The sequence below is a fragment of the Aspergillus pseudonomiae genome (assembly GCF_009193645.1).
Source record: "Aspergillus pseudonomiae strain CBS 119388 unplaced genomic scaffold BDV37scaffold_1, whole genome shotgun sequence".
Classification (NCBI taxonomy): Eukaryota; Fungi; Ascomycota; class Eurotiomycetes; order Eurotiales; family Aspergillaceae; genus Aspergillus; species Aspergillus pseudonomiae.
In genome coordinates, this window is record NW_022475993.1 from 68,263 (window position 1) to 89,801 (window position 21,539).

The 21,539-nt window shown below is 47.4% G+C and overlaps 8 protein-coding genes across 8 annotated transcripts; 5 read left to right on the forward strand and 3 right to left on the reverse strand.

The window, feature by feature from the left end:
• Positions 1-331: 331 nt before the first annotated feature.
• BDV37DRAFT_277422 (protein transporter TIM23) lies at positions 332-1,001 on the reverse strand (the record flags this gene model as incomplete). Its single annotated transcript, XM_032085763.1, has 2 exons — positions 332-355; positions 411-1,001. The coding sequence occupies 2 exons, from the start codon at positions 999-1,001 to the stop codon at positions 332-334; spliced, it is 615 nt and encodes a 204-aa protein (XP_031947086.1).
• Positions 1,002-1,379: 378 nt separating this feature from the next.
• BDV37DRAFT_267455 (THADA/TRM732 family protein) lies at positions 1,380-6,860 on the forward strand (the record flags this gene model as incomplete). Its single annotated transcript, XM_032084031.1, has 10 exons — positions 1,380-1,534; positions 1,590-2,575; positions 2,617-3,592; positions 3,646-3,882; positions 3,928-4,156; positions 4,213-4,523; positions 4,584-5,104; positions 5,159-5,299; positions 5,352-5,977; positions 6,033-6,860. The coding sequence occupies 10 exons, from the start codon at positions 1,380-1,382 to the stop codon at positions 6,858-6,860; spliced, it is 5,010 nt and encodes a 1,669-aa protein (XP_031947087.1).
• A 379-nt stretch (positions 6,861-7,239) lies between these two features.
• On the forward strand, positions 7,240-8,046 carry BDV37DRAFT_277424 (uncharacterized protein; the record flags this gene model as incomplete). The annotated part of the gene is made up of 1 exon (XM_032085764.1): positions 7,240-8,046. The coding sequence occupies one exon, from the start codon at positions 7,240-7,242 to the stop codon at positions 8,044-8,046; it is 807 nt and encodes a 268-aa protein (XP_031947088.1).
• Positions 8,047-9,253: 1,207 nt separating this feature from the next.
• Positions 9,254-10,444, forward strand: BDV37DRAFT_401 (uncharacterized protein). The gene has a single exon (XM_032090574.1). It carries the CDS (start codon positions 9,392-9,394, stop codon positions 10,214-10,216), a length of 825 nt encoding a protein of 274 aa, XP_031947089.1. The 5' UTR covers positions 9,254-9,391; the 3' UTR covers positions 10,217-10,444.
• Positions 10,445-10,543: 99 nt separating this feature from the next.
• Positions 10,544-14,672, reverse strand: BDV37DRAFT_267457 (alpha/beta hydrolase; the record flags this gene model as incomplete). The annotated part of the gene is made up of 7 exons (XM_032084032.1): positions 10,544-11,064; positions 11,138-11,458; positions 11,508-12,559; positions 12,882-12,935; positions 13,232-13,260; positions 13,902-14,144; positions 14,211-14,672. 7 exons carry the CDS (start codon positions 14,670-14,672, stop codon positions 10,544-10,546), a joined length of 2,682 nt encoding a protein of 893 aa, XP_031947090.1.
• A 943-nt stretch (positions 14,673-15,615) lies between these two features.
• Positions 15,616-16,742, forward strand: BDV37DRAFT_235080 (uncharacterized protein). Its single transcript, XM_032080432.1, has one exon. The coding sequence runs from the start codon at positions 15,835-15,837 to the stop codon at positions 16,330-16,332; it is 498 nt and encodes a 165-aa protein (XP_031947091.1). The 5' UTR covers positions 15,616-15,834; the 3' UTR covers positions 16,333-16,742.
• An 815-nt stretch (positions 16,743-17,557) lies between these two features.
• Positions 17,558-19,402, reverse strand: BDV37DRAFT_420 (NAD(P)/FAD-dependent oxidoreductase). The gene has a single exon (XM_032090620.1). It carries the CDS (start codon positions 19,183-19,185, stop codon positions 17,845-17,847), a length of 1,341 nt encoding a protein of 446 aa, XP_031947092.1. The 5' UTR covers positions 19,186-19,402; the 3' UTR covers positions 17,558-17,844.
• A 1-nt stretch (position 19,403) lies between these two features.
• Positions 19,404-20,910, forward strand: BDV37DRAFT_427 (MBL fold metallo-hydrolase). The gene is made up of 2 exons (XM_032090629.1): positions 19,404-20,323; positions 20,378-20,910. Exons 1-2 carry the CDS (start codon positions 19,543-19,545, stop codon positions 20,785-20,787), a joined length of 1,191 nt encoding a protein of 396 aa, XP_031947093.1. The 5' UTR covers positions 19,404-19,542; the 3' UTR covers positions 20,788-20,910.
• Positions 20,911-21,539: the final 629 nt, after the last annotated feature.

Genomic DNA, 21,539 nt, shown 5'->3' on the forward strand with positions numbered 1-21,539 from the left:
ATCACCAGACAGGACGAAATAAAACCTGCATTTCGCCATCAAGAACCCATAAACGCAGGGGACCGCTATATGTACAGGAAAGTTTAGACCCATTACCATGCCGGTCCCAACCATGGATAATGCAAATGCTTCGAGCGCCGGAGGGAAGAGATTCGAGGAATAACAAGAAAAATCGTTCTAATACAGCGTGGACCAAAAATAAATTAAATAACAACACCCTCCCGCTTTGCTGAAACAAACCCATAATGGACAATCATTTCGGACAACTGTTGGCGAATGGAGGTCGACTCGGTTCGAGTGCTAGAATACAACGAAACGGAACGAGCGGCATCTACAGAAAGGTCTTGCGCACAAGCTATGATCGAGTTAGCGAAACTTCCAACTTTAAAGAATGAACGGTGTTCACATACAGCCCAGCCTCCTGCAATAGAAGCCACAATACCACCAGAGATCATCATGGGCTTAAGACCCCTGGTGCTCTTGAAGAGCATACCACTTAGGGCACCTGCAACAATACTGTTGGCAGAGTCATGCTTTCCTCGCGCATATCCAATTCCCGAGTTAAAGCCGTTATATACCATAGCCACCACACCGGCGGAGTTTCCGAGGAAAGGACCTCTCCTTGTGATAGCGTTCAGGACACCGTTGAGGCGAATTTTGGGAGGTGCTGTCGCAGGCACCTTTCTCATGCCTTCAGCAAGACCCCATGCTCCTCCAGCAGTCAAACCAGCAAGGTATGTTGTTCCGGCTCCATAACACAGATCATCGGACCATCCACGAGATGGCAAAAGTGATCGCGAGCCAGGTGTTTCATCAAGGGCGGAGTCTTCGAGAGTGATATAATCGAGGGTATCCTGGTTCAGGCCAGCCAAGGGGTGGAGTGAGGTAGGATCAGGGATGGCGACCTCCGAAAGGAACGACGTAGCATCTTGCGCGGTGGAAGGGTCGAATTCGGGTCCTTTGGACTGTTTGCGGCCGCTGAGTGAGTCCCAGAAAGACATTTTGGAAAGAAGTACTTTTATTAAAATGAATACAATTAAGAAGGTAATAAAACACGGGAGGAAATGAACAACGGTTGGTATGCCACTCTGGCGCTGCAGGTCTTCGTCGCGAGTATGGAAATTCGAAGGAACCAGAACAAAAACTTCAACCCCGTGACGGGCCGAGTCACGAGTAATCACGGGCAGTTCTCCGGTGTCGGGAAAAGCTTTGGCCGACGCTAACCGCTTTGGGTGGACCCGCCTCGAAAATCCACGAAAAGTGATTCCCCAGCGCGGGGGGCGGGCATCTGGATATCAATTTTTTTTTTAGAGAAATTTAAAATAAATTCCTTGCCGCCGGATTTTCCATTGCTCGGGGTTTACGGACCCGATAACGCAATGGATCTTCACGCAGGGTCGAGCGCTTCGGGCGACGCCGGATATCAAAAAATGGAGGCGATATCGCAAGATATACAACTCCTCCCGGAAGCAACCCTTAAGGAAATTAGCAAAGGGTTGTTGGTAAACTTTGTTCTGTCTTGTGAAGACATCGAGTAAGATTGTACTGTTCATTTGTGCCTACTGTATTCTAACTTATTTAAAAAAAAGCAAAGTGAACCGAGTATGGCAGAGCTTATTGAAGACGTTTTCGACGGCTTCAACATCTAACACCCATACTGTGGCTTCATGCAATACGCTAAGCGCATTTCTTGACACTGCACTTGCTTCAAAATGTGAAGGAACAAGAAAATTGGCTTTCTCCAATGAGACTTGGTCTGCTGTGTTTGAGGTCTACATGGCTCGCTATAAAGATGCAAATCCAAAGGGGATGAGACTAGTCCTGGAGTGCCTGGTCGGCCTCTTTAATAAAAACCCCCAGGAAACCGACAAAGATTTAATCAGATCCAAGATTACTGAGACAACCATCCCTAGCATTATCCTTGGCGAGCCTCGCTCGCGACTTAAGGCGTCTTTCGTCTCTTTGGAGGCTCTGCTACGGAAGGGCGCAATCTCTCCCATTGAGTTTATCTCACTGGTAGAGAGTTGGCTTCTGGAGAATCGTGAAAGATGGATCTCACTCCTTCAGGAGGATTGCAAATCTCTGTCCATAGATATCAATCGCTTCCTCGCAAGTGCTCCAAGCTCCGAGTCGAAACAAATTGTGGCCGAGATCCTTCTTTTGAGATTATTAACCCAAGCCAAAACAGCAGAACTTGCTGCTTCATCAGGGGATTTAATGGCTGTTTTCTTCCAGAAAGTTAAAAACCTTGACACGTCCGGGCCATCCTCTCAAGAGATTTCTCAGAACTTGTCATCAATTTGGGTGATTCCAGTTAGGCACCTTGCGCTGCAGAACCTGGATAATCTAGAGCTGATGTCTAATTACACCCTTCAGCCTTTGTTTAAACTTGACCCTGCTGGATTTAGAGCATTTTTAGAAAAGTTACACCTGAAGAACTTGCTCGCAGGGGATATGAGTGAGGCGCCATTACCAGAGCTGACCCTTCTCTTTGCATCGCTGCAGATGGCAAAGAAAGTTGGCCTGGTCCACGAGGATAGTAAGTGGAAATGCTTTTTAAACCCTGTTCGTGTTCGTGTTACTTACCTCCATTGCTACTAGACTACATTCCCAAAGCAGGGTCTTCAGCCAATGACGCCCAGAATGCGCTCGTTCTCAAGAGCGAAATGATTGGCCAGTTCCTATTCCATAGAGAACATAGTATCAGGATAGCAGCACTTTCACTCCTGATAACGGCACCTGCGACAACAAAGCCGGTTTCTTCGGCCACAATAAGAGCGATATTGAAAGGCTTGCCGTCTATGCACTCTGAATCTGCCGACCCATACGCCAGAGGAGAGATCCTGAGCTTGATACGCAAACTGATTCCTCGTCTCAAAGGCGGTATTCTGAGTGAACACGAAAACTTGGCTGAGACAAATGTTCCAAATAGCAAAAGGCATCAGCCGAAGTTTGCCCGTGACGATTCTGAGACGCAAGAGTGCCTGAAAGAATACCTGGAGTTATTGAAAGATGACCTGCGATCTACAGCCTCTTACCCGCGCCACATCATGGCATTGAAAACATTGATCCATCTACTTGAATCTGGCCTCGATGCCCGGTATGCTGGTCACATTGCTGCCAAACAAGCGGGAAACGTCACAAAGTGGCGACTTAACATGGATGTATTTGAGCCAAGCCTGCTCAGATTGTTGGTAGACCTTTTACTGGATCCATATGAGGAAGTGCGGGCTACATCCCTCACTTTGCTTAATATGTTTCCTCGAGACGTCTTACTAAGTGGCTACGTGCAATCCGGGTGCAACAGGAAGTATGAGAAGCCGCAGTTCGTGGAGGCCTTGAATAGAGCAGAACAACTGGCAAGTAATACTAGTAGAGCTGACCATGCCGATACTGTCGCTCGTCTGTATCACATATTCTTTACAGCAGCAGACGATGATAACTCGAAAGTGGCGGATAGCTGGTGGGAAACAAAACAAGGAGTTGTCGATAATCTCCTGAAGAAACTGGAAGAAAAACTATCCCTTGCAGGTGGTCTCTTCAACTCTTCTATGCGTGATGCACCCCTACACGGTTACGTCTCTGCTCTTAGGTACTTCTGCATAATGTGTATATTCAACGCGTTGAAGCTGACCTTTGCTCTAGATATATTGTGTTAACTCCTGATTTCCATGTCTTGATCTCAAACGCACAGACAGGGTACGGGGCCTGGCGAACCGTACACTCAAGGATAGTGGCTGTTTGTGACAAGATTTGGATTGAAGTGAAGCCCATACTCTGTATTGATTCTCCGGAAGGCCACACCGATGAGCCCATTGACGATCTAACTGTCGGCCCTAAGGATATCCTTTCTTATTCTTGGCGTGCACTTCGGGAGTCGAGGTAATTTCTGCTCTCTGAATTCATCTTCTCCGCTGACAATGCCAGTCTCCTGCTTTACGCAACACTCGCCAATAGGACGTACGGCCCGAAAGGAGAATCAGGCTTGACGAAGGGTGACTTTGAGACAATAGGAGTCGCAAGCTTCACACAGCTGGCCGAGCTTCGCCATAGGGGTGCATTCTCGACTGTGTCTCAAACCTTTGCCACCTGTTGTTTGCGTTGTGGACAGTCGAGCGACCCTGAGATTGCAAGCCTACCTCATAGATGGTATCAGGCAAGTATTTCAGACGGCAGAGTTCATATGAGTAAAATGCTTATGTGTTGATATAGGAAGCTAGAAAGATTATCTTCGAGACCGCATCAAAGCTAACGCGTCGTTCCGCTGGGCTTCCTGCACTGGCCACTGGAATTCTTTCATCTAACCCTGGAGGGCAGCTCTTCCAAGATGTCATCAAGGAGCTCATCGAGATATCTCACCTTCCAGTACAACAAGATGATGATAACCAGGAGATGGAGCTACCTCAAGTCCATGCTCTGAACTGCCTGAAGGAAATTTTCACCAATAACAAGGTTGGCGCTCATACAGAGCCGTTTATCATGCCCGCTTTGAATCTGTCGGCTGAGCAGCTGGGGTCGCCAGTGTGAGTGATACCGCTCATTTTGACCAAGTTATGAGTATTAAGTGGCTAATTTCTGCTCAGTTGGAACCTGAGAAACTCTGGATTGATGCTCTTCCGAGCTTTACTCACGCGCATGTGTCGCAGGGGTAGCGGTCTAGGGTTTGGCGGTAGCTCCGGATCGGAACCCGGCGGTAGAATTTCTTTCCAGAAATATCCGGGTCTTATTCAGCTGCTCTCTGACCTTCTGTCGTCGTCGGATGCGAGAAATAACGCGGAAAAGGGTGACCATGCGATGGTCACTGAGCGAGTCTTCCCGGCTTTGGAACTCATTGCGGAGAAAGTCCCGAACGCTTTTGATACAGATGACGTGATGCTTCTAGGACTGGTCCGGGAACAGCTCAAGAGTCCAGTGTGGGGCATCCGAGAACACGCGGCTCGTGTTTATGCATCCTTGCTGAATCGCCCTGACATTCTGAAAGATATCCAAACACTGCTTGATGTTGATCGGGATTCGAAGTCACAGGACTATCTTCATGGAAAGGCACTGTCTATCAAGTATGCTCTGCGCAGATTCGGATCTGCGTCGATCTCGTTCTGGAATGGTAAGTAATACTTGCGTAGCATCTAGATAATCATATCGGCTGACGTGGTCACAGAGCATATCCACGAAGTATCTGCAGCCCTGCGACAGATCTTTGCCACATTGTTCCCAGTTGCCGAATCTCCATTCGTTGCGAACACTTTGCTGGAGATCCTTGGCGAATCGGTGGAGAAGAGCTTTGAGTTAGGAACGGAAGGTAAATTGAGCCCTCCTCAAAAACTTGCATCTGTGGCTAAACAAAGGTATAGAAAAACTGTTGATGACTATTTGCTACACATACGACTCATACGGATTTCAAGATATCCTGGAGTACCTCTTTGATACGTCGAGTCCTAATTACAATTCATTGAGCACAACTCGTGCTTCTTCTATGCTCCGGAGATCTCTTTCGTGGGTTGGAGCACTGCAAATGTTTGTGACCGGTGAATTGGATGAGCTGGCGCCATTCGTCAAGACCATTTCGACGTTCGATCCCAATGCTGGTGTATGGCTGCTCCAGCAGATACAGGATGTAATCGGAGGAAAGGAAAAATACCGAAAGACCTTGCTGCAACTGTACCCTTCTATCATCCTGGGCGACTACTCCGAAGATGTGAAGGGTTCAGCTATCTCATCCCTAGCATCCATCCTGGAAGATCTACTTGACTTCCATCATGATAAATTCAAGGACGTGGACTTGCCATGGGAGGATCTAGACCAACATATTAACTCCAAACCGAATGGTGAAGTGTGGAGCAGAGACCGATCAGACGCCGAGATACGTCTCCAAGGATGCCTTCTCGCAGCCAAGGCTATTTCCAACCAAGGTCAGATTTCCGAGACGGACATTCGCAGATGGGCCACGAAGCTGCGATTCGCGATGGAAGAAGAAACAGTAAGTGATGTTTTCCATCCATATCACGCTCAATCTAGACCCTAACCAACGCCAGGAATTTACCACTCGAGATGCCGCAGTGACCTCACTAACGGCATTTGCACGCGTACTGCGGAGCAAAGGCAAAGCTCCACTTGTGGACAAGGTGTACTTGGAGATCTACCTTATCCTATATGATATGCTGAGCGACGACGACGAGGAGCTGCGTGATATGGCCGCCGGAACTGCCTCCTGGGTCCTGTCATATTCCTCCGTGGCCCCCTCTAAGACAGTTGCCTTGTCTCCCTTGAACGCTGGCCAGCTCCTTGCCGACTTCATGGTCGATAACTACCCCGAGTCTCAACTCTTGTCCACTAAAGCAATCCACTATATCACTGGAGAGGAGCCGAAGCTCAGCGGCTCTGTCGAACGCACAAAGCTTGCAACGGTAGAGGCACAGCTTGCCGAGCTGAGAAAGGAGAGCACAACCTTGTTCGAAGAAGAGAGACAAAACTTGTTCATCGAGGAAATCCGTGAAGTCGATATCTGGTCCTGTAGACTTCTCGGGCTGAGAGAAGCTGCTTTCAGCGAGCGTCTAGTTAAAGAAAGCTCAAAATGGGTCTCTGACGGCCTCTCCTACGTCGCAGACATTATGACAACTGAGTCCGAAAAGGACGGACTGGTCGGCTGGGCCTCAAAGCCAGAAACGTTCACCCTGGGCTTGAGACTGATTAGCCTCGCGGCCGTGCTGGTGTCAGAGGAGTTTGCAGCTTCTGGATACCTCTATGAAGACCGGACTGCTCTCAAGGAGAAGCTGCAGAGGTTACTTGGCAATGGGGAAACAGCATTGCTGCATGATAACTGGATTGCGAGAATACAGAGTGCATTGGGTATTGAGGGTTAGGATAGATAAAAGTTAGACATGTTTAATACCACTTGTTAGTTCCTTTTACCTATGTGATCTCATCTACTTTGTAGAGGCCGATGCAGAATATAATGGACGTGCAGTCCATTCACTGGAAGAAGGTCGCCGAGCACAACCAGCTCTGTGATTTTCACAACAGTTGTGGTTCCAAGTCTGGCATGCCACACCCTTAAACAGTCTCACACCAACCAAGCATCCATCCTCATCTCTCCCTGAGGAACAAGTACCCTGACGCCAGGAGAATCACATGGCAAGTAAGTGCAATCCAAATCCCCCCCCTTCCACATCAAAGCAACCAACCAGATAAACCAACAAACCAGCCCCAACAGAGAACCCCAAAAAACGGACCTCAAAGAAAATGAACAACAACATCATGATAGCCATAATAATACTAGTCCTGCTCGGGATAACGGGGATCGTATACCTGTACTCGATCCGGTGGCGGTCCCAAGCAAGAGCGCAGCTATTCATTGCGCGAGCCAAATCGCGGAAGAGACTGATATCGGAATCACAATCCCACCCTCAGGGCCAAGCTACCACCCCGATTCAAGTCACTGTTGTACGTGGTCGTTCGCGTGCTCCTTCACGGCGTCCTTCGCCGCGGCTGTCTGCGCCTCAGCTTCCGGCCCCTCCTCCACGCGCGACATCGACGACGTCCAGGAAGGGACAGAGGGGGAGGAGTAGACCGAATGAGCGTCAGGATAATCGGCAGGGGTCTGGACTGGGGGCACCGAGAGATCAGTCCCGGATGTCGAAGAAAAGCAAGAAACAGAAGGGGCAACAACAAACAGGGCAGACTGCGGGTGATGGTAATGCGACGTGCTCTGGAGGTGCAGGACAGCCGGCGCAGCAAGGGCGCTCTAATCAGGCTGCAGACGATGAGTGGGGTGTAGGTCTGGCTCAGCAGGATGATACACGATACACCGGGCGGCAGGATGAACTGTCGCAGCCTGGGCCTAATAATAGCGAGTGGGAGACTGGCAATGAGGCTGTTGTGGGGAGTTCTGGAGGGCCTACATCTCCTGATGCCGAGTGGACTAACACGGGGGATAGTGGAGGACAGCAGGAGGCGTCACAGGGTGCATGGCATGCTAATGATGCGATGGAACAGAGGAGCGGGCAGCAGCAAACGGGTATGGAGGGTCAAGGGGAGCCCAGCTGGTGATTGACTGCTGAAGCTGTGTTGTTTGTACTGTTCGCTGCCGAGGTAGTGTACGTTCAAGGGGGATAGAGTGGTTTTGATTGTCTGATGATGGAAAGAGTGCTGCGAGGGAATGATCCAAATTTGGCGAACGAATACTGTACGATTTCTAAGATAAAGGGGATATGGCAGCTATGAAGACCTTGAGACTGCTAAGCATTATTCGCACAGGTTATTATCATAACTTGGCCCAGACTGTCCTCGAAAGGCCGTTCCGAAGTCCACATCCAGGAGGCCTCTAGATAAATGTTGCGATTCTAGATAAACAAGTCCACATTAAAGACCAGGATGCGCATTGATCCGGTAAAAAATAGAGATTTACCAGGCAAATGCATAATAATACTAACTTTAATATTCTAGTGTGACTATATTCGGAGTATTGCTCAGATAGATCAGATAGACCACTTTCCATATTCTTACCGTTCGGACATGTCTTCTGACATAGGACCCTGGAGATGTTGCAGAGAAATATTAATGGTTCGTGAGATCCCGGGAACAAGATATGAATGAAATCACTGTTCAGTCAGTGCTCCATCCTATGTGATATATTAAGGCGAGTTGTGGCCTCGACTGATACACGAAGTAAACTGTTTCGAAAAGGCAAAATTGCGCTCTCATGCATCCTCTGTCTTGAAAATATGGAGGCTTCTCGATTAAGGAAATCCGCAAAAAGCGATTGTCATCGAATCCAAATGGTAGGGTTGTATAAACAGCTCTGGGGAGTGATTCTGATCTAAACGAAGATGACCGCTGCACACAGTAACATAATGAAGCCAGGACGTGCACTTCAACCAGCTATATACATCTTCGCAGGTCCCGGATTTAATCTATGTATTAATATGAATCATCTGAATAATGACAGTGCCACCCTGCTGCGATAATGAGAAATGTACCTGCGGAAGACCCGGGAAGGGGAAAAAACCAACTTCAGGCATGAATGACAGGTGGGAAGGCTTTTAGTCACACCTTTTCTTAATTTCTCTTCATGGTGAACAAGAATGAAGGGCCATAATAATGTTCCACTTGTCGTCATCTTCCATCATTCAACAAAAATCCAATCTGTGGTGCGGCCGCAAATGGAATTAAGCTCCTTATGTCCGCCTTCTTGCGGCCGCATTTATATTACCTTGTGGCGGCCGCCCGCCCCCCCGCTAGGTACTCCATGGCCACACTGGCAAGATGAAAGTCTATAAATATGTTCGTACTGCTGCATGTTGGCGAGGTATTCTGGAGTATCAGAATCTCCTTTGTGCTTCAGTACCTCAATTGTTTCGTATCCCAACAGCTCATTATTATCATCTGACATACAATGACGAGAGTTTGGTTCATCACTGGATGCTCTCGTGGCCTCGGCCTAGCCATAGCTGAAGCAGCGCTCACTGCTGGGGATTATGTTATTGCGACTGCCCGAAAGCCAGAGCAGCTCGCAGGGCTGACGGGAAGATATGGCAGCGATAGGGTCTTTACCATAGCCCTAGACGTCAGCATCAACGACCAAGTGATTGAAGCCGTAAAGGCTGGACACGAAAGATTTGGCCGAATCGACATAGTTGTTAATAACGCAGGGTATGCCAATTCTGTTGCTGTCGAGGATATTGACATCGATGACTTCCGAGCCCAAGTAGATGCGAATCTCTTTGGGGCTGTCTACGTTTCGAAGGCGGTCCTACCTATCCTTCGCCAGCAACGATCCGGCCACATATTTCAAGTTTCATCGGTTGGCGGACGAGTCGGTGTGCCGGGTCTCTCGGCATACCAATGTGCAAAATGGGCAGTCGGAGGTTTTTCGACGGTGCTGGCGCAAGAGGTGGCACCGCTCGGCATCAATGTCACCGTACTGGAGCCTGGCGGCATGAGGACTGACTGGGCTGGCTCATCAATGCAAATTCCCCCAGTGAGCAAGCCATATGAGAGTACCGTGGGTTACGTGGCCGACCTGCACCGGAAGAACTTAGGGAATGAACCATCCATACCAAGCAAGGTTGCAAACATCGTTCTTAGGTTGTCGAAGGAAGAGGAGCCTCCTTTGCGACTTTTGATCGGCCCTGATGCGATGGAACATGCCGAAAAGGCGGCGGAGGCTCTCGCAGCATCAGACGCAAAGTGGCGTGCATTCAGTGTTTCCTCAACCTAGTACAGCCTCATCGAGTTGCTTTCCTGTTAGCCCTTTGCTGCTTGGTTTAAAGAACTGCAGAACCGACTTCCGCTATCAGAAAAAACATTGCTATAGTAGAAAAACTAGTCATTTCGGTGTAAAAAGGACGACTGAAAACGATAAGAAACATTTGCTGCCCTTTGAATTCCGACCGCAAGGACCGTTGAGTTGAATGCAATTAACTAGACGATGTGATAATAATTGCTCGGCGAATTGAGCCTTTATGAAGGCACTCTTGAGAGCATTACCTGTTTTGGTTAAGTCATGACTCATATGTTATAGTCTGTTGTTAAGTTTAAACAGCGATTAAGTCTTAAAGTCAGAAGACCAACACTCTGATATGATATCCCCATAACTTTGCATTAGACTTCGTATTGCCACACCTGAGGTCTGTGATCCACCAATCGTAGCATCAAGCGAAATAAGGCCTTTCAGTATGGTATCGATATGTTGTTTCCAGGTGGAGTCAGCATGGTGGTTGAAGGGTCTGTCATCCAGTGCGCCCACACCACAAGGCGGATATAACTGCACATCGAGTATGTTCTCGATAGCTTTTTGGAAGGTAGCCGCTACCAGCGTAGGGGTAATATGGTACGAGAGTACCGAAGCCTCACCACTAACGCCGTTCTGGAGGTTGAATATCTCCTCAAAAGGCAGCGAGAGCACGCGCTCTACTATCTGTGTCACTGATAAAGCCGCCTCCTCGCTGTATGCTTGTAGTTTCAAAAAGACACTGTGACTGCAAGGCGGGTCTATTCCCCTCATAGTAGGTTTCAAAGCCTCTTTGAGGACAAACACACCAAGGTTCCAGAACATCAAAATAGAGACTGTTTGATACTAGTTAGAATAGTGATTAAATTGAACATATGAAAGAGAGTCATGATCATATTCGTGACGCACCAGACGACAATCTTGAGCGCATAGAAAGATGTTCAAGGTTTCCTATACAGAAGTCCAGGAAGGAACCAAACGCTTCCCTGAATTTACCAACTGCTGTAATCGTTGAGATAATGTCCATAGACTGGTTTGGGCATAATTCAATGTCATATTTGGTCGGACTAGAGAGGGAGCCTTTTATTGAAACTATTCGTTTCCAGATACGGAAAGCCTCTGCAACTGCTGTACGACATATATCCGGAACACTGTTATCGAAGTCTTGATTGAAGCTCTGATGAAAGGAACAAGGCGACATTAGCTCATATTCCAAAGAAGCCTCTTGACCTAAGAGATACTTAGCAAATCCTTGGTGTTTAAGATACTACCAAATTACCTTTTTCATTGCTTGAAGCATCAGAAAGCTTGCATATGTGATTTGCTGTGAGTGCTGCCCCTATATCACGAACGTGAGCACACCATCGGACGACACTCAGACTCGCCTCCATAATAGCGCCATATGTAGACTGTGGTCCCAGGTTCATGCAGTACTGGTCAACAAGCCCAGTCAAGCAATTCAGCTTCTGCAACCCCACTTCAAGAAATTCATGAGCTACGAGTGTCTCACCGGTCGCCTTCGCTGGAATAGAGATACCATCAAACATTAACATGGCGTATATGACTCTGAAGGATTGAACAGGAAGCGCACTATTAATAAGTGATCGCGCCTGAAACCAACTATCATAAAAAATGTCGATCGGTAAATCGCGTGGTGCGTCTCTGCCAACCGTATTGTTATAGCTGGTTGTCAATTGAGCCCCGGTGGAAGAATCGTTAGGAGATAGCCACTGAAGTGAGAATGTTCTGAGTACCGCTTTCAAAACAGCGTCTGACTTTCTGCGAGCAGGAACAGTAAGTCTGTTGCCATAGAGATCGCTGAAATGATCAAGGAACCGAACGGCTCCCATTATTGTCATCTTGTGGCTAGTACCCTGCGTTGTAGCTCCTAGTTGTCGAGATGAGGGGCCGGGAGTGATCAGAGGCACATCCGATTGAGACATTGAAGTGGGAGTTTTGGCTAGGTTTTCTTTTGTAACAGGGTCTGCTTGCACAGGCTTTTGATCCTGCAGGCTTCCACTCTCGCCATCCCCTAATTGATAGTGACATGCAGGTTTGTATAAATTGCATTCATAGCCTATGAACCTGGACGCACAACCTGTAACGATAGTATCATGGATACGGGCCAGGCACCCATCAAGAATTGTTGCGTTCAATTTAGAATTAAGTAGATAGAGAGGACTGCTAGGGGAGCCCCCAATACTAAGCTGAGGATTAAGCGGGAAAGGACGTTGTATCGTGCCCGAGCGATGTGTAACAAGAGAAGTGGCAATCTCATCATGATGTCGTGCTGGCCTTGCGGTATCCAGAAGTATGTCGGGAAAATCCGTGCTGTATAGAAAAGGCGTGAGATTATTGTCAACAGAATGATCAAGGTTGATGTTAAGCCAAGACGACAAAATGTCCTGATCTGCTACAGGGGGCACTTGTAATTCACTTTCATGGGATGCATCAACCGCGTTTTCCAAGGCGCTAGTTGACCCATCGCATTCCCCAGACAAATTAGTCCTTGTTGTATATCGCCTTCGACTCCTTCGCGTTGTTACACGTGAGTGAGACCTGGCAAAATCAAAAGTGCAAGGTGACCCTGTGCGCTTGCAGTTAGTGCATGCTGAATGAAGCTCTCCGTCTTTGCCGGGTAGCAAGCAGCAACGTCGTTTTGATCGTCGACATGCGTCGCAACTTGAATACTGGCGCCGCGAGGGTACTGTGGAAGGAGTCACCTGCGCCGTTGATTTAGAGTTGGTAATATTTGTCGGCTTATCCATCGCTAAGGGCGTGCGGATGGTAATATTGCTATAACGGGATGTTGTATAGAAGAAAGTTTAGATTCAATTTCCTTCGGAACAAATCGGGCATCTGGCCGATCCAGTCAGGTGACATGCCCCTATCACTTTCTTTACATCAACATGTTATAAACCAATCGATTCTCCATAGTCTTGTAAATTTTTCAGAAATTCTAGGAGGAGAGTGGTACGAACGTCTGTCCAGTTTGATACTCACTTGAAAATCCAACTAGTCCACCCGTTGGGCTAACAGACATATTGCAACGCAATCTACCAACAACTACAATATTTATTACCTAAACCGTCACCCGCCTTTAACCCTGTCGTTCTGTTGTCTTTTACACAACAGTCTGGTTATCAGGACAAAGTATGCCGTACAAGCCATTATCTTCATAGAGCTAGTCTATGTGCTTCTTGCGATGTACCTTGAAAAATACATATTGACGATATGTAGATAATCAAATGAGAGTTATATCACAATGGATGTCGACTTTCTCTTTTCTTTATACTGCTGTTGTTCTGGTGTTTGTCTCCACTGAAACATCTTGTTTTCTTGGGGCTTGCCCATCATTTCTGCCAACCATCAGACCACGGAGTATAAATCAAATCAGTGAAATCTGGACCACGAAGAGATATTCACTACGGTATTGGGACAGTTAACGCCAGCTTTAATCCTTACTTCTACTGTCCGTGTGTATGCACTTCTATAATCTAGAATCGATTACTGAGTAAAAGGCGGCCCTGAGCTAGTCCTTTCAGAAATAAAAGGCGTAAAGTTTCTATACAAGAACCGTTCATAACTTCTCTCCAGCGGCCCGACGAATACAGTCCACGATAAAGGTGGGATTGCTCAAAAACGGCGAGTGCCCCTCTTTGCATCTTTCCACGTGGAAAACACCATCACCCTGTGCAATCATTCTCTCTTGATACGACACCGGCAGCGCTTTGTCATTCTCGCAGACGATGTACGTACTTGGAATCTCACGGTAGGCCGTGTAAGTCACAGGCACGGTTAGAGGGCCCGTTGGGAATGAGCCCAGGAGATCCACTGCCTCATCCACATCCTTGGGATCGCAGCGATTATAAAAGACATCTCGAATGACCTCCTTATCTAGAAGCATGGCTCCATCCTAACAAGATAACACCAGTGATCAGCACATACATTCATAGCAAGTGAAGCAAACCATCCACCGTACCTCTGTGAAACGCATGCCTCCGTATTTTTCCTGTAACTCCTGGCGTTGCCGCTCCAGCTCCTCCTCCTCGGGCGTCTGGGGCTGGATCTGACCGACATGAGTCTGGCCCTCAGGCAACGCCATGGCACACATGTAAATCAGTCGCACAACGCCGCCCTTTAACCCTTGTTCCTCGCGCGCTTTCTTGCCCAACCCTTTCACGGCCTCGGACATGGCAACGCCACCAAACGAGTGAGCGACCAAAATGACATCATTGCCACTATCAAGGCTCTTCATGATAACCTCACGGACTGCTTGGGCATCTTGATCCCAACTGGCATGGGGAGGGCTTGAATTAACAGACGGCAATGTCACACCGACAGCTTCGTAGTTGAACTTTGCCAGTCCATCGATGAGGTACTTGTAATGTTTTGGGCAATGCCACGAGCCGGGCACGATTATGATAGTAGGGGTGTTGGACATTTTGACCCCCCCTTTTTTTTTTTTTTTTTTTTTAAAAAAAAAAGGAAGATATGATTGGTGATTGCTGGGTGTGTAGAAATATGAGAAGCTGGGTGACTCGAAGAGGCGACGAGAGGGGATAAATAGTTTCGAGGGGATGGCATCGGATCCGCAACAAAATGTAATGTCGCAGCGGAGCCGACGATGAACATCGGAACCGATAGCCACTTGCACCTTTGAAGCTTGGCATTTTGGCCTCAAACCACCCTGCAGAAGGAGCGATAATACTTATGAACAGAAGTAAATAGTTATACGAGAATAAATCGAAACATTGAGTCGTGGTTGCTACTCGTTTAGTTAAACTGCCTTGTGCAGGGTGCACGGTGTTGCTCTTTCTCCACCCGACCCACTCGGGACATCGGAGTGCTCGATTTAGTCCATGCTACATAGACAATTATGCCCCAAACGATCAATATTCTATTGTACGTTGTTTTTCCTAAGAAAGAACTATACATATTTCACTACTGTAGAATAGTATAGGCGGTTACTATGCGTATTACCGCAAGTAAGCACTAGTAGCATAAGATAATGCAGAATATCAATGAATCATGCTTGAGTGAACCAATAGAGATGATGTGTCTTCGCATCCTGTATAGAATAGGTATAAAGGAGCCATAAAAGGATCACTAGTAATACCAACGTTGACCTGAAACCAGTAAATCTCAGTTGTTCATTGAGACCATAGTATCGAGATCCATAAGCGATTCTTGGTATGTATGTCGATGTGCTGCACAGTGTGTAGTATAAAGGTACTGAGATATCAAAGCACAATAATAAAGCGGCCTCACTTGTTATTGTTTTATTCAGGACATTTGGACACTGTGCCTATGAGAGTGGGGTCAAAGGGCTAACTTCTTTGTATACTCTTTTATATTGAGCGTTACGGCCGTCATCCGGACTTCAAGGAACCTACTCTATTGATACTAACTTTAATGAAATCATGAAAAAGCCGGATTCCTTCTGGAAGAAGTCAGTATTCTTTCCAATATTTCTTAATGTGAAAACACCAACGCCTTGCATTATCGTCCCTAGTGGCTAAAACAAAAGCAGGGAGACCCTTGGTTATTAAACAGGGTAGGACATCCCGAAGAAATGATATTACTGACGCACCAAAATCTATAAGATGCGACGTATATTAGCTCAATGTAGATTGAGCAGCCCAAGGAAGACAGAATACAACAACGATATCAAGAAAGAATTTGCCAGCCTAGAGCATTTCTGGGAGAGCTTCCGCTACGATAATGTAGTGCCTGGGGAGTCGGTGTCCATTGACAGTGAGATTATATTGATGGCAGATAAAGCGTTTGGACGAGGAAGATGGACATTTTGGGGCTCCCATGAAATTTTGAGCGAAAGCAGTCGCCGCTTCAGGGAAGAGGGAGAGGAAGTTGAAGAATGGAAGTTCGACGTCAGGTGTCGAATGACTGTGGAACAAAACGGAAGGAGAGTGGATGGGTTCGCGGAAAATAAATCCCGGAAGGTAGTCTCAGCAAGAGCGGATTCCAGACAACTGTGTAGGCAGTCTGCTTTTCGGAAAGTTGATGATGAGGCGTTGTTGAATGCTCTTCAGAAGCTTCCCACAGTATCGCAAGCCTTGGAAGGACATAATTTACGTGATTAGATGAACCAGGGACCTTGGCCACTGTGTCCAGATTTCTGTTATTGACAATCCTGATGTTATGGCAATGTATGGCGATGGTGTCGTTTATAGACAGCTGATTTTGTATCATGTGTTTCTTGTATCGAGAGCATTGTCATTTATGACAAATCTGCTGATGACTTAGAAGAAATATGTCATAGCCTGAATATACAAAGTACGTTGCCATGAGCATGGTAAGTAGGGCAAATACAGTGTCTTCTAACTAACTCTCTCTTCAACTATGGCCTTCCAGCGGGTGACGTCAGTAGTAGCATGGTTTGAGACTATAAATAATGATGCTTTGCTATCAAAAATAGCAGATGAACAGTAGAAAAATTGGTTACATAGTTCGACTGGTGACCATTATATAATGTACGTAGGATGCAGTCGGCCAAGGACTCCTTGTGAAGGTGGAAATTGTGATATTACACTTGAACACACGTGTAAGGGTGTATGTGGTCCCCATACCCAAAACTATACACTAGACAGGAAGACAGCTTATACTTCCAGTTGGAGCTAGATTATACTATTTCAATACTGATCTAAGTAACTGTAATAGAGTGACCTCAATAAACCCCATATAGATGTATAAATAACGTTATTAAGTTCTTATACTAATACAACCTTGATCAGCCCTACAGCCTTAGTCCCCTCGAAGTCTACCCACCACAGTCTGGAAGTGGTTATTAGCCTGTTGACTAGTATTAGCCCTACATGATTAATTTACTTGGAACCTAAAGAATTTAAGCTTAATTAACTGACCAGGCGCTACACAACCTCACGCAGCTGTGGCAGTCTAAACACAACCGCATTCTAGACCACATCCACTTCACATCCCCTATATATCCCGAGCCATAATGGCATATCCTAGGCCTCGTTTCAATCGGCGATTGATGATGGCGTGGTTCGTGAGCATCCATGTGAAGGTGACAAATGACATAATAGGATGTCAATGTGAATGCTCCCTTTCGGCCGATTGAATAGGAACTTTCTCTCGGACGATAAGATCATTTGTCGCCCGAGGCGAAAGTATGGTCGAATTACTGTCAGCTTAAATCACAGAATAAATGCTAGGATGTACGAAAAAAGATATCTTAAAGAAATAAACAGTATGTAGGTCTCTTAAGCTATCACTCTCCGTTCCCCGCAAAAGTGCGCGGGGAATGTGAGGGTTCGGGGGAGAAAACGAAGCGACTTTAATGTGGTTCGGGAAGCCGTTCATGGTTCTCGGCCGTAGTGGACCCGCCGAGGAACAGGTCCGATCTCGGCTACCAAATGACGTGATTTGAAGTTGACAGAAAAATCAAACATCAAAGGGGGAGGAAAAAAGTAAACAAAAAAAGGGGTTCACTGCTGAAGACTACAGGAGCAATGTACCATTTCGTAGAATACAATATACATGCGTTGTAAATCGTAATCGTCGCTAATTTTGAAGCTTGCATTATTTGGTTATCTCAAGAGAAGAAGTATAGTACACACGAGCTCCAGGCTCTTCTATTTAAGCCAACCCTTGGGACCGCCCCATTTGCCCTTGACCATGGCCTGGTAATACACCCAAGGGAAGAAGTCTTTCTTCAGATGATAGAATGCACGGCGTGGAGTGGCTTGGTCGAGACCGAACTTCCCAAACGTCTCCTTAGGCTGTCCGCCGTACTTGAATTCAGCCAAAAGGACCTTGCCGTACTCAGTCAACAGAGGGCATGACGTATAACCGTCGTAGGCTTCCTGGGGCTCCTTGCCCTCCATCGTGGAAAGCAAACCACGAACAAGGATGGGCGCTTGGGAAGTAATTGCCGCCGCCGTCTTGGCTGTGGGAAGACTGGAGCCATCACCAGCACCCCAGACGTTAGAGAATTTCTTGTGACGCATGGTGCCCTCATCGACATCAACAAAGCCAGCCTCGTTCGCCAGAGGGCTGTTCTTAACAAATGCATGGGGCCCCATTTTGGGTACAACGTGCAACAGATCGAACTGCTTCTTGACCTTCTCCTGTCCATCGAGACGAGCAAAAGTGGCTGTGTTGCCTTCGATAGCGACGAGGTCATGCTGGAAGAGTCCCTCGACGCCCCTCTCCTTCCGCAGAGCCTCGAGTGTAGCACTGTACTTAGGCACACCAAACATGGCCGGGAGAGCAGTAGCAAAGCTGATATTGATAGCAGAACTAGAAGGATTGCTAGGGTCGTACAGGCCGGCTCTCTTCCAATGGTCCAATGCAAGCCACATGACCTTTTGCGGCGCGCCTGCACATTTCACCACACCAGCAGGCTGTGTGAAAAGAGCAACACCTTTCTGAAGTTTTTGGACGGTGCGGAAGACTTTATCGCAAGTATCATAGCCATAGATAGTAGAGACGAGAGAGTCCGGGGACTCCAGAGCCTCGGGGAGACCCTCGATGCTGCCATAGTTAATGTTAATGCCGGGCACCACAACCAGCTGTTCATAGTTGACCTTGTCGCCATTGCTGAGAGTGACAAGGTTCTCCTCAGGGGAAAACGTGGACACGCCGTCGTTGTAGAATTTGAGCTTAGGATCAATCAGACTGTTCATGGGTCTGCGCAGCTCCTCCTTGGTTTTAAGACCACCGCCAACCAAAGTCCATCCGGGCTGATAATGATGCCACGCTGCCGGGTCGACAACAGCAATATCATCTTGAGTAAATTTGCCAGATTGAAGAAGCTGATGGCTGATGGACAGACCAGCAGCACCACCACCAACTACCACGACCTTGTGGTTTTGAGAAACAGAGCTCACTGGTGAAGCTGTTGCGAAGTTCCGTGCAGCTGGAACTTTTTGAGCAGCAGCGCAAGCTGCCGACGCTACTCGAGTGCGGAACATGTCTAGAAGATGAATGGGGAGCGATGAAAAGTGATAATTAGTTTTTAGAGAAAATCAAAGGAGAAAAGGCTAGATCACTTTATAAAAAAGTGACCTTCGGTGGTGAATTGGAGTAACACCGAGGAGCGATGGATAAGATTATCCAAGAAAGGTGGGACAAGTTTGATCGCCGACTGCTCTTTATGTACCTGACAGCACGTGGACCGGTCGGCGAAGAATCGGACGGTCGCAGCGCTTGCCACCTCCAGGATTGGGTGGACCCCGGGAACCCTAACGCGGGCAACCTTAAGTATCGTAACATCCCTTCTCTGTACATATGTCATACTTTCTCAATATCCATTATAATATAGCATCAATATGAGCTCCTTTAAAGCTTCCCAGGCTGCTTTGGCCTCAATTGGGCCAATGGCCAACTCGATCCGAGTCACAACTCTTGGGAGGCCGCTTCGTTCTCTTCGCCAACATGCCGAGAAGAGGGCCGCCTATACCACGAAAACCCACTATTCACCCATCAGTGTTGGTTCGCAAAGAGCTTCAATGCTAAGCAAGTTGGATGATAGACGCACCTTGTCATCTAAAAATACACGGTCTATACGTTCCGTTATCCCACAAGCCGTGGCCAAAGGCCGAGCTTCGTACAGCACGGAAGCCACTGCGGCCGGAGAGCCTACCATTCATGCCGTGTTTGAGACGAAGACAGGTACATGGCAATATGTGGTCGCTGACCCATCCTCTTCAGCTGCTGTCATAATCGATCCAGTGCTGGATTATGACCCAGCTAACCAAGCCGTTACCACTTCTGCCGCCGACTCACTGCTCTCACTGGTCAAGGAAAACGGTTACAAGGTCGACAGAATCTTGGAAACTCATGCCCATGCAGACCATCTCACTGCAGCGTCTTATCTCCAAGATCGCCTTACGCGGGAGCATGGGCACAAGCCGTCGATTGGCATTGGCAAACGTATCGGACAGGTGCAGAAATTATTCGGTCAGAGATACGCAGTTCCACCAGATGAATACAAAGTTGTTTTTGACACATTGTTTGACGACGATGAGACGTTCAAGATTGGAAATTTGGTAGCCACAGCCATGCACCTGCCTGGGCACACTCCAGATCATTTAGGTTACAAAGTTGGAGGTAAGGGTCTCACCAGAATTCTTTTCGAGTTGTCGATATACTGACAACGTTCAGATAATGTATTTTGTGGGGATTCTTTGTTCCACGCGGATATCGGTACTGCGCGTTGTGATTTCCCTGGCGGAAGTGCAAAAAGCCTCTTCAACTCCGGACGGAGACTTCTTAGCCTGCCGGACCATGTAAAAATCTGGACAGGCCACGATTATCCACCTGAGGATCGTACAGCCCCAATGCCTTGGATGAGCGTGCGGGATCATAAGAGCCAGAACAAGCACTTGAGAGACGGCATCACTGAGGAGGAGTTTGTGTCCCTGCGGCAAGAACGCGACGCAAAGTTGGCAGAGCCAAGATTGCTCCACCAATCACTTCAAATAAATATTCGGGCGGGACAACTTCCAAAGCCAACCGAAGCTGGGCATCGGATGCTTCACGTTCCGCTAAAGCTTAAAGATGTTAAGTGGTAAACGTCACTGGTATTTGTGAAAGATGGATTCGGGGTACGGTAGGAAGATATGAATGTTGCAACCAGGATATGGGTGCTAAGGCGTTAAATCGGAAACATATGAGGCTGCTGTTTCTATATCATAATGCGAGTTCTCTATTTATTCGGCAATGGACTAGGCAATCCAGAGTAATTGAGCTTCTCTTTTTGTAGGTTCTAATGTACAAGCCACTGTTAGGGGCTGGCCAAAGCAATTGATTAGTTGGTTTCAATCGATACAGATCACCGAGGAGTGCATGAGGCGGCGGACATTGATAGTGCCGTCCAGGTGAAATGTAAACCGAGAAAACTTCACGCTTACCATGCCGCCAATACCTTGAATGATGGCCCCGGAAAGTGAAAATATATCTACCTTGAATTTGTAGCGTTGAGTCTTCTCTCGTCTATCCGCAACCTTGGTTGACTTCATGACGGGTAGCTCACGATCGATGATCTTGACGCTCCGAAGAACAGCACAGCTCTACCGGTGATCTTGTGTAGCGAGGTATTGGGCATGGATTAAATATCAGTAAGAGATTTGCTGGCCGTTGACAGTGACAGTGTTCCAGAAGTGACCTCGTTAGAACTTGGCCTTCAGAGACGGGGTTCTTATACTATCTTTCTCATGATCAATTGCAAAGTCGGCTGGTGGATAGAGTCATGCTGACAGCCAATGAACAGAGTCAGCTCTTGAACTGATAATGGGCGGACCAACAGTACAGGGTAGTCTTCCGA

Excerpts from the sequence above, each read along its gene's own strand:
- BDV37DRAFT_401 (XM_032090574.1), top strand. The coding sequence starts at position 9,392 with ATGACGAGAGTTTGGTTCATCACTGGATGCTCTCGTGGCCTCGGCCTA.
- BDV37DRAFT_235080 (XM_032080432.1), top strand. The coding sequence starts at position 15,835 with ATGCGACGTATATTAGCTCAATGTAGATTGAGCAGCCCAAGGAAGACA.
- BDV37DRAFT_420 (XM_032090620.1), bottom strand. The coding sequence starts at position 19,185 with ATGTTCCGCACTCGAGTAGCGTCGGCAGCTTGCGCTGCTGCTCAAAAA.
- BDV37DRAFT_427 (XM_032090629.1), top strand. The coding sequence starts at position 19,543 with ATGAGCTCCTTTAAAGCTTCCCAGGCTGCTTTGGCCTCAATTGGGCCA. Across the intron at positions 20,324-20,377 it reads TTTAGGTTACAAAGTTGGAG|ATAATGTATTTTGTGGGGAT; the intron begins GTAAGGGTCTCA and ends GACAACGTTCAG.